Source organism: Telopea speciosissima, chromosome 1, assembly GCF_018873765.1.
Source record: "Telopea speciosissima isolate NSW1024214 ecotype Mountain lineage chromosome 1, Tspe_v1, whole genome shotgun sequence".
Taxonomy (NCBI): domain Eukaryota; kingdom Viridiplantae; phylum Streptophyta; class Magnoliopsida; order Proteales; family Proteaceae; genus Telopea; species Telopea speciosissima.
The window spans coordinates 78874963-78890456 of record NC_057916.1 but is presented as its reverse complement, the minus strand read 5'-3'; the positions used below and the strand labels follow the sequence as shown (position 1 = coordinate 78890456).

General features: G+C 38.1%; 1 protein-coding gene across 1 annotated transcript; it reads right to left on the bottom strand.

Moving 5' to 3' along the window:
* Positions 1 to 12314: 12314 nt before the first annotated feature.
* LOC122643355 (ethylene-responsive transcription factor ERF025-like) lies at positions 12315 to 12954 on the bottom strand. The gene has a single exon (XM_043836982.1). The coding sequence runs from the start codon at positions 12916 to 12918 to the stop codon at positions 12325 to 12327; it is 594 nt and encodes a 197-aa protein (XP_043692917.1). The 5' UTR covers positions 12919 to 12954; the 3' UTR covers positions 12315 to 12324.
* Positions 12955 to 15494: the final 2540 nt, after the last annotated feature.

The following is a 15494-nucleotide window of genomic DNA, read 5'->3' as shown; positions in this document are numbered from 1 at the left end:
CATCCACGGCCGAGCGATAGTACGAATCCACTAATCTCTAAAGCAAATACAAAACCCTTTCACCCATCTCTCAAAGAGATAACAATATTATATAAGAAAATTTCATCAAAAGACAGTGCCTATAGCGTTGAAGTATGCACTTTTTGGCTATTCTGGCATGTTTTGAAGGCGAAATAGTCCGTCGAAGAATCACCACAACACTTTATGGATTGAGATCAGGCTTCACCAATAACAAGCTAACAGAAATCTTCTTCCTTTCTAAGATTTTATAGATTTCAATGTATTTTGGTTGGTGGGTTTGGTTAGTCTTTTGTACGTGCAAGATAATCTAGAAATAAAAAAAACAAAAAGAAGAGAAATAATAAGGAGAGAAAGAGAGGAAGAGAGAGATAATAGGGGATGATAAGAGAGAGAGGGATAGGTGTTTTTGCTTTACAGACGAAGCAATGACGTCTTGGCTTGGATGAAGAAGCCTACCTAATCTCTTAGAGATATTTTAGGAATTCAATCGACCCCTTCATTAATAAAAAAGATAATATTTAAAGAGTACAATGTGGTTAAGGAAAACCAATTACCACGCACAACTCCCATATAAAATAACTAACTCTAAATCTAAATAGCCCACTACTTAATAACCTACATACACTTATACTTCCTACTTCTAATAACCGACTCCATCTCTAATACCACTACTTAATAAATAACCTCCTAACTCCTAAAACTTCTCACAATGCATAATCATCAGCCACGCCCATAGATCTCATGTTGTTGAACGTAACATTCCATCCCTCTTAAAATTCCCCTTGTCCTCAAGGGAGATAAAATACAATTAAAAATTAAAACAATCCCCAGCCGGATCCCAGATCTTGGTGGAGTAATTTTTGAGGATGATCCAACACAATTTGCGGTTTTGAATGGAGAGCCTCTTCTTCATCTTGCATGGTTAGAAGGTAATGGAGAGCCTCTTGTTCATCTTGCACGGTTGGTAGGTCACCTTGCTTTTGCCGTTAAACAGAGGAGGATATGCCCATATAGACCTTGGACGGTCGATTTCCTCTGCTGCGCCTGGCTCTGATGTCATTTGTTTCGTGCAAGATAACCTGAAAATAAAATAAAATAAAAGAGAAATAATAGGGATAGAAAGAGAGGAAGAGAGAGATAAATTTGGGATAGAGTTTTGTTTTACAGACAAAAGCAATGGCGTCTGGCTTGTTGGGAGCTAGCACCACGTCTCTCCGGTGCAATCGTGCAGCGTAGGTGTTGACCTCGGTATTGCGGTGTTTGATCGGGGCTAATAACTAGTGCAAAGCCAGCCTGTGTGGGCGCTGGGCCTGCAGAGCATGGTGAAATGTTACAATCACATTTATCCCACATCGATTGTATGGAAAACTTGATGTGGGGTTGATAAGTTCCTGGGTTCTCTCACCTTGTAAGTCGATTTATAGGGTTGAGTTCTCCCAAGCTCGTATCATCTTTGATGTGGCTTAGCCTTGTTGTATTTTGTTTTTTGGTTGAGTTCTCTGTTAGATAGATTGTAATAAATGAGAGATTAGATAAATAATTTGTTATTTTGAGAAAAGTGCTTTAATACCACATCGAAAAACTACAAGAGTTATAAATGGTATTTATTATTTTACCTTCTTTATCTCTTGAATTAAATCGGAAAAGGGAGACATTCTACGGTGTATATGCGAGGACGGCGTAGCCGTCCGCACACGCGCACGCGCATGCCTACGCATGGTGTGGGCAGTGGGCTGTAGAGGCGTTAGTGGCGTACGCACGCACTTAGCAATTTGTACGCTTGATGCAAGCGATCTGATCTGGTACGTTGATTTTTTGAAATGATCAGATCCGTCGGATTAGAAGATCCTACGGTCACGTCTGATAGGATATGACTATTGTGAATAGGTTCATCTCTGGTTTAATCTGGACCGTTAGATCGGATGGCAATCGATCTAATGGATACAGAATGAACAAATATGTCTATTCAGAAGAGGTGCTCCACTTCTTGTTCAAACGAATTATCTCTTTCTCTTGCAATTCAATATCTCTAGGTGGAGTTCTGTGTTTTATATTTATTGCTTTGCTGATTCCTGAAAGTGAATTTGCCGTGTGGGGCAAATATCTCCTTTAAGATAGCAAGATCGCGTTCAAAGCAATTTGAAGTTTCCTTCTTCAAACAGAGTTTTTCTAACACTCTCTATTCTCTCCCTTTGTAAATCTTCTTCTCCCTTCGGGTTTTTTATATACTATTTATTCACCCCCCGCGCCCCCCAAAAAAAAAAAAAAAAAAACTTACAGATTCAATATTGCAAAGAAAATAAAATAGACACCTAAAACCACATGTAATTAATGGAGATCGATCATCAAACCATGCTCAGTTATAATAAACTCTAGTAGCTATTAGCAATAGGGGGTTCATCACTGGACGAGGATTCAGTACAAAATGAATCATTCATTAAGAAGTCTGAAAAAACCACACTGAACTAGAGGAACGATTCATTAATCTTCCTTGGATTAATGACACTGTGATGTTGGATTCTTGGTCTGCAATGAAATGATTAATTGTCTAGGGAGAGAATGATAACTAATGTTGTAAGAAAGAAAGATGTGACTTTCCTAATCTCCTATTGTTTAAGAGTAATTAAGATTTAAGACCCACATTTGAATTGATCGATCTTTAGACAAAAAGAGGTCGATGCCGTGTCTACCACATTGGATGCTTGTCTCCTCTTCTAGCTGTCTTTTTTCTTCTTTACGTTCACCAAGCAATGGATGTTTAAACCCATTCAAATGAAGCTTCTCTCTTTCTCTCTCTCTCTCTTTCTCTCCATTGTTATTATAATAAAAAAAAAAAACCAGGGATTCTAAGAGTTATAATGTTATTGATAGGTGGGTCGGTCTCTCACCTTCCCCATAATGCCCCATTATGGAAAGTTTCAAATACCATAATCATTCATAGGTTATGCTCTCTTTTTTTTTTTTTTAATAATAATTATCTTCACTAACTCTTCTTCTTCTTGGAAGCAAAGAGTAGTTCTTAAAGCAACTCTCCCAGTCTGATCAGGTCCCCCACACCAGCAATGCTTCTATCTATTTTTTTATTTTTATTTTTTATGATAATACATTATTAATTGTGTCTACCAAGTACTAACCAACTAAGAATGCCCAAAACAAGAGAGAGCGAGAGAGAGAGAGAGAGAGAGAGAGAGAGAGAGAGAGAGAGAGAGAGTGGCCCATTAAAATAAGGATCTTTAGACGTGTCAAGTTGAGAGCTTTAGGTGACGTGTTTTCCATGGACCAGTGATTAAACTAACTTGGTCTCAGATTGGTTTCAAATGATGAACTAAACAACCATCTTGGTGGGTAAGCAAATAATGTATTAATGGACCTGTCGGTTTTCCCTGATTCTTTAAAATAATGTAAAGTAAATTTTTTACATTATTTCCTTTACTAGAGAGATATATTAAAAAAAGGGAGTGTGGTCTACGCCAGCACTCCCATGAGTCTATCTCTCTCCTCCTCACATGAAAAGACACTTTTGCCACCTTGTTTTAAGGAGGAGAGAGATAGACTCATGGGAGTGCTGGCATAGGCCACACTCCCATACAGAAAACTGCTTTCCTTAAAAAAGTTACTGAGGGAAAGACCAAATATTTGTTAAAAGGTTTGAAGCACAAAAGTCAAGTCTCACCTTTGGACATCGAAACCCTAGTTAGTTTAGATAGTTGGACAAGATCCATCTCTCCCCCAACACCACCACCGCAAAAGAAAATCCTAATGATAGTGAAAATAGAATTACACAGTGGTCTTTATATATATATATATATATTTTTTTTTACCAAAAGTCAGCAAAATATATATTATACAAATAAAAAGAGATGGTATAGGATTAATATCCAAGCATTCCTGCACGGTTGAAACAAAAAAAATTAAAATTTAGAGCACTCTTTCACTTTCGGCATGACCATCAACAAAGAGGGCAATCCAAAAAAAAAAAAAAAAACTCAACAAAAGAACGAAATTTGGGGGGACATCCCATTCATATGACAATCTTGTTGTTGCAGCAGAAAGCTGACTTTCCACAGATACGAGCGAGCTGTGTTCCATGAGGTACCTGTGTAAGACAAAGGAAAAGACATCGTGAGAGACTTGGAGCTATGTTCTGTGAGGTACTTGTGTAAGACAAAGGAAAAGACATTGTGAGAGACTCGAGCTGCGTCCGACAAAGACTCTCCGATGGTTAAATCAGCTTTCTTGCAACTGATGGGAATAACAGAGCCATATAACAAGAGTTTGATGGAACTTGTATCATGCATTGCCCTCTGGAGGAGGCTCTTTTTATATTGGTTGCCTAGTAGCTTGAATTGGAGAGGATGATCCTTCTCTAATATGGATTCTGTTTGAATTAGTAGCTTCTTTTTGGGAGTAGGAATCATTCTTGGAGAGCCTGTTTGAGGCAAGCTTCTATATCTTGTAGATCCGATAAGATTCCTTTCCTTAATGGGGAACCGGGAGCATAAATCTTCTTGGTTTCCAAATTGGGGTGTGTCTCCTTGTTTTGGAGTTTAGCTCTTAGAAGATTTCTTTATCAGGAAAATAAGGCGAGAGACTCGTTGGATTATATTTCTTATTTTCGTGTCTCCACATGTCTCATTATGAATGGTGAGTGTATTTTACCCGTAACACTAGTCATACAAGCCTTTTTAGCTAGGGAATCCGCCATTAAATTGATATCTTTATAACAGTGAGAAATTTTCCAGACAATATTATTCAAGTACCGCAAGTAAAACTTCTATTTTTGCTGGTTTATATATATATATATATATATATTTTCAAGTGATCTAATGAAGCTAATTAAAGAATCTTCTTCAGTAAAATAATTTGAGAAAATCCTATAATATTTTAGGGAGACTTGCATCTATTACCAATTCAGAAAAAGTACTATTTGCCATTATCTCAGGCAGGATTAAGTGCAATTATCACAAATCTTTTTAAGCATTAAAAAATTAACTCATTTTGAAAAAAATCCCAACATTCACATTAGTGCTCCAAGGGTTTAAACTTTTGGTTTGGGAAAGCCATGAAAGATGGTTTTATCAAATGGTGAAGTACCCTTGAACTAAAATTTCATCAATATTTATGTTCTGCTAATCATTAACCCTGGATTAGATTGGGTTATTAAAAAGAACAAAATAATTTACTATGAGAAAATTTTAACAGTAACATCAGCAGTGGTCAAAATTTGTAAGTTTTTTACTTGAGAAAAGCCACGAAAGAAGGCTTTATTTTGGCACATGTTGAGTACCCTTGGGCCGAAATTTGCCTCACATTTACTCTTACTGAAGTGGCCAACATATGGACACCCCTTTTGGCTGCCTATTATATATGCTACTATGTCGATGTTCTAGATGATTGACCATCGAAGTTTATTTAATTGACAGACTAAATGTGATAAACTTTAGTGTAATAATTAATATGGCGGGAAATGTTCTTATTTACTGGGAAAGTGTAAATATTTTAGCCAACACTCCTTAATGTGAGTCTAGTTTTTTCCTATTCCAAGCCATGTTAGAAGAAAACATTTGGGTTTCAAACCCGAAACACAAAACCCCAATAATGACCTAGAAGACGAATACATAAATGTAATGAAGGGATTAGAAGTACCTTGTACAGCGTATGTTGATGACGATTGAATTATTGAATCTTTTGTCGTAACACCGTCGACCATGTTTAATTCGACTTGAGTCTTCCATAACCTTTCGTCACTTCACGAGTCTCTTTTTTGTGGAAAAAAAAGGAGAAAAATCCAAGACAAGTATATATAATATTGTCCCAACCCCAAACTCAGTTCCACAGTGAATTGGGTTGACCTATCTCAGTGTGTGACGAACCGAACCGATTCATGCGTAGACTCTCACTTAGTGACTAATCTTATAATTAATTAAGCCCATAACTAGAAACTTCTAACAAGCCAAACCCAACTGGTCAAATACTATCAACATTATGTTTTGGTTTGGGGTTTTGGTTCTGTCATTTTTTCTGTTTTGGCAGTGCAATCCCTATAGAACCCTTAATTTGGCAGCAAACGCTTTGCAGGATTGATCAGGGCAAGACTTTTTAGTGCTATCTACCCAAAATTCATATTACTACTTCTACTTATTGTAATTAGTATTTCATTAGAAACAAAACTTCCATCAGCAAGCAAAACTGCACATTCAAATGGGTTGATCTTCATTTTTTGTGATGATCAAATTGATCCTTGGGGGCTACATGGGCCAATCCATAGGATAGAGTGAAGAGGATATCAAGAAACAGAATACCAAAAGGCTGAAATACTAAACTACAATTGTTTTTCTTACTGATCTAATGTTTCCAAAGTGTAAAGAACTATAGTTGTCCCATCTTGCTTTTGTTGATGATTTTATGATTTTTCCCAAAGCAAATACTTGTTCGATAAATCTACTGTCGATCTTCTTTCCTCCTTTGCCGCTATGTCTTAACTTGGGTTAAATGTAAACAAGCGGAAATCCCTCTTGGGGCTATTCCAGGACTCTCTAAGGGTTTGTTCTCATCCTCCTTTGCCTATCTTGATAATCTAAGGAAGAAGCTTCAACTATGAAAAGCTAGATTCATTTCTTATGTTAGTAGGTTGGTATTGATTAAGTCAGTTATGCAGAGTTCTTATATCTATTGGACTGACATAATTCAAGTTACCGCAATCCATCATCCAGAGAGCGGAATCCATGATGAATGCATTTTTTTGTAGAAAGGTATGGACGATAAGAAATGTCTTCACACCATCAATTGGGCATCAATGTGCCTTCCCAAACGAGAAGGGGGTTTTAGGTTGGGAAGACTCAGAGATATGAATCTCATAGGGATTTTGAAGTTCATTTGAAAATTGGAGTTCGAGAGTAAGAGTTTATAGGTTGATTGGATGTACTATAGATACCTTGAGGAGGATACTATTTGGACGGTCTCTTGCCCCCCTAGATGCATCTTAGTCGTGGTGGAAGATCTTGGAAGTATTGACATTAATTTGGTAAATCTAGTTATTTAATCCATATTGGATGATGGCCATGCGCAAGATGCATTCGATTAGACAGCTGCCACCTCCTGGGAGTATTTTTCAATGTTTATGGAGATTCCATTCGTTAGCTTTCTAGGACTGATAAACTTGCCAAGGTATCATCTCTTCTCAATATTGATGTTAGATGGAGCATTGATCGGGTATTCCCTCTTGGTATGATTGAGGCTTGTATAGCCTGTGAGGGGATTAGTATAGCAAGGCTACTGTGGGCCATTTTCCTCGAATTCATCCTGGAATTTGGTGAGAACCTCAGCAGAACCGGTGTACTAGTTCGATGTGGTTTGGTTTAAAAACCACAGCTTTAGGTACAACTTTATTGGAGAGCCTTAATTGACTGTTCCCCAACTCATGTCTTCCTTCAACCCAGACAAGTGTTTTTGTTGGAATGAAGTTAAGGATATTCAACACTTATTCTTCTTATTTCCATTTTTGTTTTTGCGTCTATGGAGATGGATAATGGGTAAATTTTGGTCTTACACTTGAAGGATTGGGAACTTAGAAGTAGACTGGAGGTGGATAAGGAAAAATTTTAAAGGGAAGTCAATTTTAAATTCAATTGGTAAGTTTGCGTTTGAGGCTTTCATTTACCATATTTGGATGAAGCTGAAACCTTAGAAATTGGGCTAGGCGATTTCGAAATCCATTTCATTTGAAGTTAGAGGTAAGGTGCAACCCTACCAAGACTCTTGTATTAATACTCCCTACAATAGGTTCTTGGGCGCTTCTTGGGGTTTACCTACTAATTGGCTCGTGGTTCCCGTTGCCTCTCATTGTATAGTTGTATTTTGTTTTTTTTTTTGTCCTGTTTGAAGGGCGAATCGTTATCCTCTCCAATTCGCTGCCCCTTACAATTCCTTCAATTCCTCACATGGGGGCAAAAATGATCACCCTACCCCCTGCCCGAAAACACTGCCCAAGGTGGAGTCCACTCCCCCCTATTAGAGGAATTGGAGGTGATAATTATTGTTTGAAGGGCCCGTTATTTTCTTGGCCTTTTGTTGAATATATTGATTATGCACCCAAAAAAAATCCCCTTAGTCAACAACCATTTCCTCCCATCTTCTGGCATGAAAATGACCATGGCCAGCGCCAGCCCATGAACCATGAACGTGTATCCAAACAAACCGCACTGGGAAAGTCACAAATCAAGTTGGCCGACCAAACCAAAGATTCTTTCATCCTTTCCGGCCCGACTCCGGCCCACCTTCCTTCTCTGTCATTGACCATAAACCAAAGGGTATTTTCGACCATAAAATATGCTTTCTTTTTCTCCTTCTTTTTGAATCTCCTCTTAGGATAGTTTTAGTTCCAAAAGAGTCAACAGAGAAAAACAGAGTGAGAGACGAGGAAGAAGAAAAGGTGGCAGACGTATCACCTACCGATTATAGCGATGAAAGGAAGAGAGAGGTGTGTGGGGCTTTGTCGGCCATGCCATGTCTAACTGCAGTCAACCTCTCTCTTTTTCTCTCTCTCAGATTCAAAACTTTCAGGATTTTTGCCTTTTCGGCTTCTCCCTACCGAATCTGTCCCTGGCCCTGTCGAGTGTTGCCCTTCTCTTTCTCTCTCTTTGTGTTGGCTTTCATGGCCGACTTCTTTAGTCTTTACTATGATGAGAAAGCTGCAACCAAGGCCTATTAAGACATCTTTTGGCTTTAATGGCCGACTTCACCAACCACTCTTCCTCCGCAGTAGATCCTCCATTTTATAAAAGTTCTCTTATTCATTCAAATATCCCGGCCCGTGGAATGTATTTGGTTCCTTTTGTCTTGACTCGGCCGGCCGGTTCAGGACCCATGTGTTATTCCTATAGGGTCCCCTCACCTTCTAATCTAAGTACTTCATCTGATATAGATACCTAATAATGACATAATACTCACTAGAGCTAGCTCCCTTTCATTTCTGCCCTTTTAAGTTGGATCCTTCAAAGGGGTGGTCCATTGCTTGATTTAAGTTCATGGATATGTCATACAATTGGCAATATTATGGGTGGAGAGTATTCATTTGAGATTTTCACTATATCCAATCAAACATTATGAAGAAGAGAGTAACTGGAAACTACATCTAATTGTATTGTATTTTTGTTTATGTTTATTGCCTTGACATGGGATTAAAATTCTCTGCAGTGCGGGTTTCTGGTGGTGCATTGCAGTGCACTCCTACGAGCTCGACATGTGGAAGAAGCTTCATCTAACGGTGCGAGCTCGATGCAAGGAAGTTTTTTTTTTCTTTTCTTTCTTCTTGAGCTCGGCACTGTTGGATGTTGTATCTTCTACGTATCAGGGTCTCAGGCCTGCAATGCACTGCCTGATTAGGGCACTGCAGAAGATTTTTTTTCACTCGACATGATCTTGAACTTTTTGAAATGCTCCTTAGAGACTAATTCTGAATTATTTTTTTTTTAAGGGATTAATTACTGCATCCAGTACTATGATTTGGAAGAAGTTCAATCAGATAGCTTTTTGCACTATAAAAAAAAATTGAAGATGATGAAGAAGAGACTGTAATGAGTGCTCTTTGGCAATTATTTCATAAACCATTGAACTTGATGGGGTCAGACCATCCCATCAAAAAATTTCAATTTTTTTTTTCTTGTCTATTTTTAACAACATTGGTTTTTGGCATAATGCTTGTACTTGAAACTATTTTTTTAATATCCAAAAAAATACGGGAAAGGCCGACATACAACCATAGTTAGTTAAAATGAGAATTAAAAAAAAAAATCTTCACTATAACATATTTAAAATGGCTCCAAATTCAAATGTGACGATAAAAAATACAAAGAAATTAAATGGTAAGTGTTTTAAATGTTTAGCTTTGAAAAATATTAGATAAAAAAATAACAATATACACATATAAATTGTGAAAACAACTGGTGTCTTATTAATTAAATTAAATATTAATATTTGATGATTTATAATATTAATTAAATTATTATTTTTTAAATGACAAGTATGATTTTTAGAGTGACAATTTTTAATTCACTCAAAAAAGGGCAATTGGGTAAAACGTTTGGTATTTTTTGGGCCTTTTCTGGTGTATAATTGGAATAAAATGCGATTTAACTAGCTATGCATACAACACCTCTATTTGTCTTCAAAGTTAATTCAGATCCCCCTTGATTTCTACCACGTAACAAATTGTTCAAGGCCAAAATTTCTTTGAAAGGTAAACCTTAGCCTCTCTTATTCAAGTGTTAGATTTTAGCCCAAACATATAAATTTAGCATTTGTTGTATTAAAGCAATGAAAAAATGGTTCGAAAATTTTGAACATCTAAGAAAATATGGGAAATGTGCAACATATGGTGGGTCATGATACTGAACTATGGTTCTAAGTTTAACAAGTGACTAATACGAGATTCTTTCTATTGGAATTATAGAGTTATATATATTTGAGGAGCTCTCTTCACTTAGTGTTTTAAGGTTTTGTGTTAGATCCTCCAACATGGTATTAGACCAAATGATTTCTTAATTATTTCTTGTGATAAACATCTCATTCCACCTACATATGAGGGAGGATGTTGTGAGCGAAAGAATTATTATTTGGGTCCTAGGTCTTTCATATAGTAACTCTCTCTACCTAATGCATTAAGGTTTTAGGTTAAATTACCCTCCCCCAACACTTTCAATGGCTTAGATGGTCCCACTTGATATGCCATATGGCAAAAATAAAGGGTTCCACATCACCTTCTTCATCTTTTGTCTTTGTTGTGCTTTTTAAAAAGACCCATAAATCATTCGAAAAGGCTCCTGTCCTGCAGTGGCTAGAGGTGGAGCGTCCAACCTAGCAAAATCACAACAAAAATAGGGGTGGGGTGGTCATGTCACAAGTGGGTCCGGTGGGTCCCACCTGGACCCCACATGTGAAATGACCACCCCACCCCTTGTTTTTAGGTGATTTTGCTAGGCTGGACGCTCCAGCTCCAGCCACTGCAGGACATGAGTCAAATCCTAAATCATTTGGACTTACAAAAGTGGGGAACCAAATATACTTTCATCAAAGGTTGAAATAAAAGATCATTCTTTTACCAAAAAACAAAAAAAAAAAAGAAAAAAAGAAAGACCATTCATAAAATTCCTTGTAACTCTTTAAGCTGTAATGAGAATCTATAATGAAAAAATTGCAAGTTGGTACTTGAAGGGTTCATGCCTTCATGGTGATCACCAGTTGTTGAAGTGTCTCTTCTAGTAAACTATATTTATTCCCGAAATCATTAGTGTATTGGAAGATAATGCCATCTCTGTGGAACCTACTCAGGCTCTAAAGTTCAAAACCAAGACATAACACAACATGACAAGATACATATTATTAAAGAAACAAGGGAATTGCCGAAAGTTCTAAAACCCTAAATTCTGATGTAAAGTCTAGAGTTAATTGACTTAATTCCATTTTCAGAACCCCGAAGAATGTTGTAACTTCCCCTAACCTACTTGTTTTTTTTTGCCTGGAAACTTTAGTTCCCTCCCAACTAGTTCCAAACAACTCCTTAATGCCTCAAAATAGTAACCAAAGAGTAAACCTTGTACGATCTGTGAGACTCTCTGATTCTGTGTACATGTGTGTGTGTGTGAGAGAGAGAGAGAGAGAGAGAGAGAGAGAGAGAATCCTTAAGGTCAAGTGTTGGTAAGTACGCGAAGAAATCCCAGTCTCATCTCTCTCTCTCTCTCTCTCTCTCTCTGAAAGGACCCACTCGTCATTGGGTTGTAGCCCCACATACAAGATACTCTGGTAAGATGAGAAATGGGTCTGATGTCCTTTGCCCGAAAATTCAAGGTCCCTTTGAGTTTGAGAGAAAAGAAATGGTTAAGGAAGGGAAAGAAGAAGAAAGAGTAAATTTTTTTTGGATAAATAATTCTTTCCCTCAAAAATATAAAAAGGGAAAGAACAAAGAAGAATACAAGGCGATAATTCCACAACAAAACAACCTATATAAAGAGTAACGAAAGACATAATCAGACTCAAACAATCAATCACCTATATATAAAATTGATCTTCTTCCTATTAGGATTATAGGAAATAATGGGGGAATAACCCAGCTTCTGCTTTTATTCTTAAAAGCTAAAGAAAGACTCTCCTAAAGAGTAACTTAAGAAGAAGAAGAAGTGATACAGATAACTACATTGGCTGTTAAATATATATATTACAAGAGCATAGCGTGTTTACATGCACTCATAAACTAACCAGAATTCGGAACCACAACTCAAAAAAGGTTGGGGGATCGAGAACGCTCCTCTAATAGTAATTCCAGAGGCTATCAAAATCTGAACTTTCATTGGAGTAGTCATCAAAAGGCGGCGAGTTAATTCTTGGTGGACTCATGAGCATTCCCTCAGCCATATTAACAAGCAGTTTGGGCATGTCAAACAGGGCTTCCTCATCCACAAATTCTTCTTCTTCTTCTTCTTCCGGTGGTGGTACAGGTGGAGGAGTTATTACTGTGGAAAGAACGTTTTTTGAGGCGTTCATGCTTCTTAGTACTGAGCTTTCAAAGGTTACCGGCTTTGGCATCCTAGCAGCGGCAGCAGCTGTAGCTGCACTACGTATATCGGAAGGTGAAGCAGAGGCAGGGATAGCATAGAAAGGTACACAATCAGGAAAATTGAGAGTGGCATCGACACCCTTAAGAGCGAGGACAGCTACATCATAGGCAGCAGCGGCCATTTCAGGAGTAGGGAAAGTGCCGAGCCATATGCGGGTACTCTTACGTGGCTCACGGATTTCTGATACCCACTTTCCGCTACGGCTTCGGATTCCTCTGTAAATTGGGTGCTTACCTGTGGAGTGTTGTGTGGTAGATGATGATCCAGAGGAAGACGAGGAGGTCATGGTCAGCTATAGTAGTGGTTGTTGTGAGTCACACGTGAGAATTGTGAGACCAATAAGGGGAAAGCCGTGAAACCTGTCAATTGCCCAATTGGCGATTAATTTCAACTCCTAAGCCTAAGCCTAGGCCTAGGCCTACTTCAAGGAGGAGATAGCTCAGGCGGAGGGGAAGGGGGTGGTTGGACTACCTGGTGCACGTTAGAGGGAGGGAGAGTGAGAAGGAGGGGGTAATTAAGGAGAAGAGAAGGGACATCTGAGCGTCTTGTCGGGTATCTAATTTTAAGGAGGGTTGGTGACGTTGAAAGAAATATAAGGAGGAGGAGGAGGAGGAGGAGGAAATGAAAAGATTGAAAACGTGAAAGCGTGGGCAATTCGCGGAATCCATTGTATGGGTTTTTGATTTGAGGTTATTGGGCGCAGAAATAGAAAGAACAAGAAGAAGTAGTACGAGGGGAAAGGAAAGAAATAGACAGGGAGGGAGGGCCTGTGGATTGTGTGGAGGACGAAGACGGGAGCAGCACACGCATTAGGCGCGAGATAGCACTGAGCTGTTCTCTATCAAGATGCCCTAAGTATCCAAAACCCATTAACTAATTAATCTCTCTCTCTCTCTCTCTCAAGGCCGAACTTTGTGTTGTAAGTATGCTTTTTAGTGTCACGTGACTGTAAAGTTATGTTATAATTGTCGTCATGTTCCTTAAATACTCTTTCTGAATAATAATAATAATAATAATAATAATAATAATAATAATAATAATAATAATAATAATAATAATAATAATAAGAAAAAGAATTCTCTGTGGGAGAGCGTGTCCCTTACATACATGGGCTAATTCTTTTCTGTGGGAGAGCGTGTCCCTTACATACATGGGCTAATAAGAGCATATACAAAGCATCAATAGGGCAGGCAATCAGGCATTTCCACCTTTCATGGAAGGCGGGACAGTCATTTCGGCCCCCTTGGTTCTAGGACCTTGCTCCCCCACATAGCTATTTTTCCCCAATAATAATAATGGAGAAAGAACGCTACCGGGTCATGTGGGGTGCGTGACTCCTGTGCCTAGACACAAGGTCACGCAAAATGACTGCCATGCTTGTAGGAATTTCCATCTTTTCATAGGGACATGACGATCATTTTGTGCATGCCGGAGTCTGGGCAGATGAGCCACACACCGCGAGCGACTAGGTAGCATTCGCTTTCCCTAATAATAATAATGGACTGAGTTCCCTGTCCAATTGCACAGCAAGGTAACACCTCCATTCATTTATCTATGTCCTCCCACAATAGTAGGCAAAATGTTATTTAATAGGAAAGAGGAGAGAGATAGACAAAGGGAGACATTAGCGTGCACTATGCATTCGAGTAACATTCGTTTCCTTATTATTATTATTATTATTATTATTATCATCATCATCATCATCGTCGTCGTCGTCATCGTTACAAAGGTCTAATATTTTTTCAAAGTGTTAGAACCCATCTACTCTACCACATGGATAGATGATATGTTCATTCCAACAGTTGGATGGAGAGGGCATGGTTTAGATTCGCCACGTGTAAAATTTTAGAGTCAAATCCAATCAAATACGCCTTTTGTATAACTACACGTTTTGTATATGCCCATGCATGTATACCAGTACTCTAGACAATACTTGCACTCTCCCAACTCCCAACTCTAAGTAGAATAAACATTTAGATTTAAAAAAAAAGACATAAAAATAGATGATTCAAATTTATCTTGTGATCTTCGAAATCATCACCTCCATTGTTTCATGGTGCCAATAAATGTAGCTCTAATTCAATCTACATATTGCATCATATGATTGATTGTGGCTTCAAAATTTACATATAATTGGTCCATCTGATTAGACTAGAGAGAGATGTTTTCCATTTGTTCATTAGGGCTAAGAGTTTATGATAACATATGAGTTTATCACAAAATCAAATCACCAATAGTGAAAAGATTCTTAGGAAACTTTGGCCAAGAAAATATCACATGTATGTAAATCCATGGGTACTTTATCATCAACATGTAAGAGTCCATTGCAAGTGTTTAGCTTATTTTTTTAAGTTACAGTCATTTTCGAACTTCAATGCAACAATAAGATTGCTCCATTACGATTTAGTGGCCGCGAGTTCAAATCAAGAAATAGCCTCTGGGGGTTAGACTGCATGCATTGTACGATCTTCCTCAAACCCTGTAGTTATCAAAGCCTCGTGCACTGGGTGTACCCTTTTTAGTCAATTTTGCCAAGTTGAGATCAATGAAGAGGTTTAGTAGATAATTTGAACAGTTACCATAATCCAAACTCTGGTCCGGTGGTCAACCCACATGCATGAATTGTTGCACCGGTTCATGGATTGAACTTTTGGATAGAAGAATCAGATCTTTCTTTTCTTCTTTTGGAGATCGTTCATCAAAAGCTTGCCCCCTTATTGGGGGTTGGTGATCCAAGCAAATCTTAAGACACTTCTTTGACTATTGATAGAGCATATGTGTACAATTCTCAGCCTCCCACTATTAAGTTGAAATTAATGTTCCAAAATGATTTGGTTGGACAAACAAGGAAAACATATTCCA

Excerpts from the sequence above, each read along its gene's own strand:
- LOC122643355 (XM_043836982.1), bottom strand. The coding sequence starts at position 12,918 with ATGACCTCCTCGTCTTCCTCTGGATCATCATCTACCACACAACACTCC.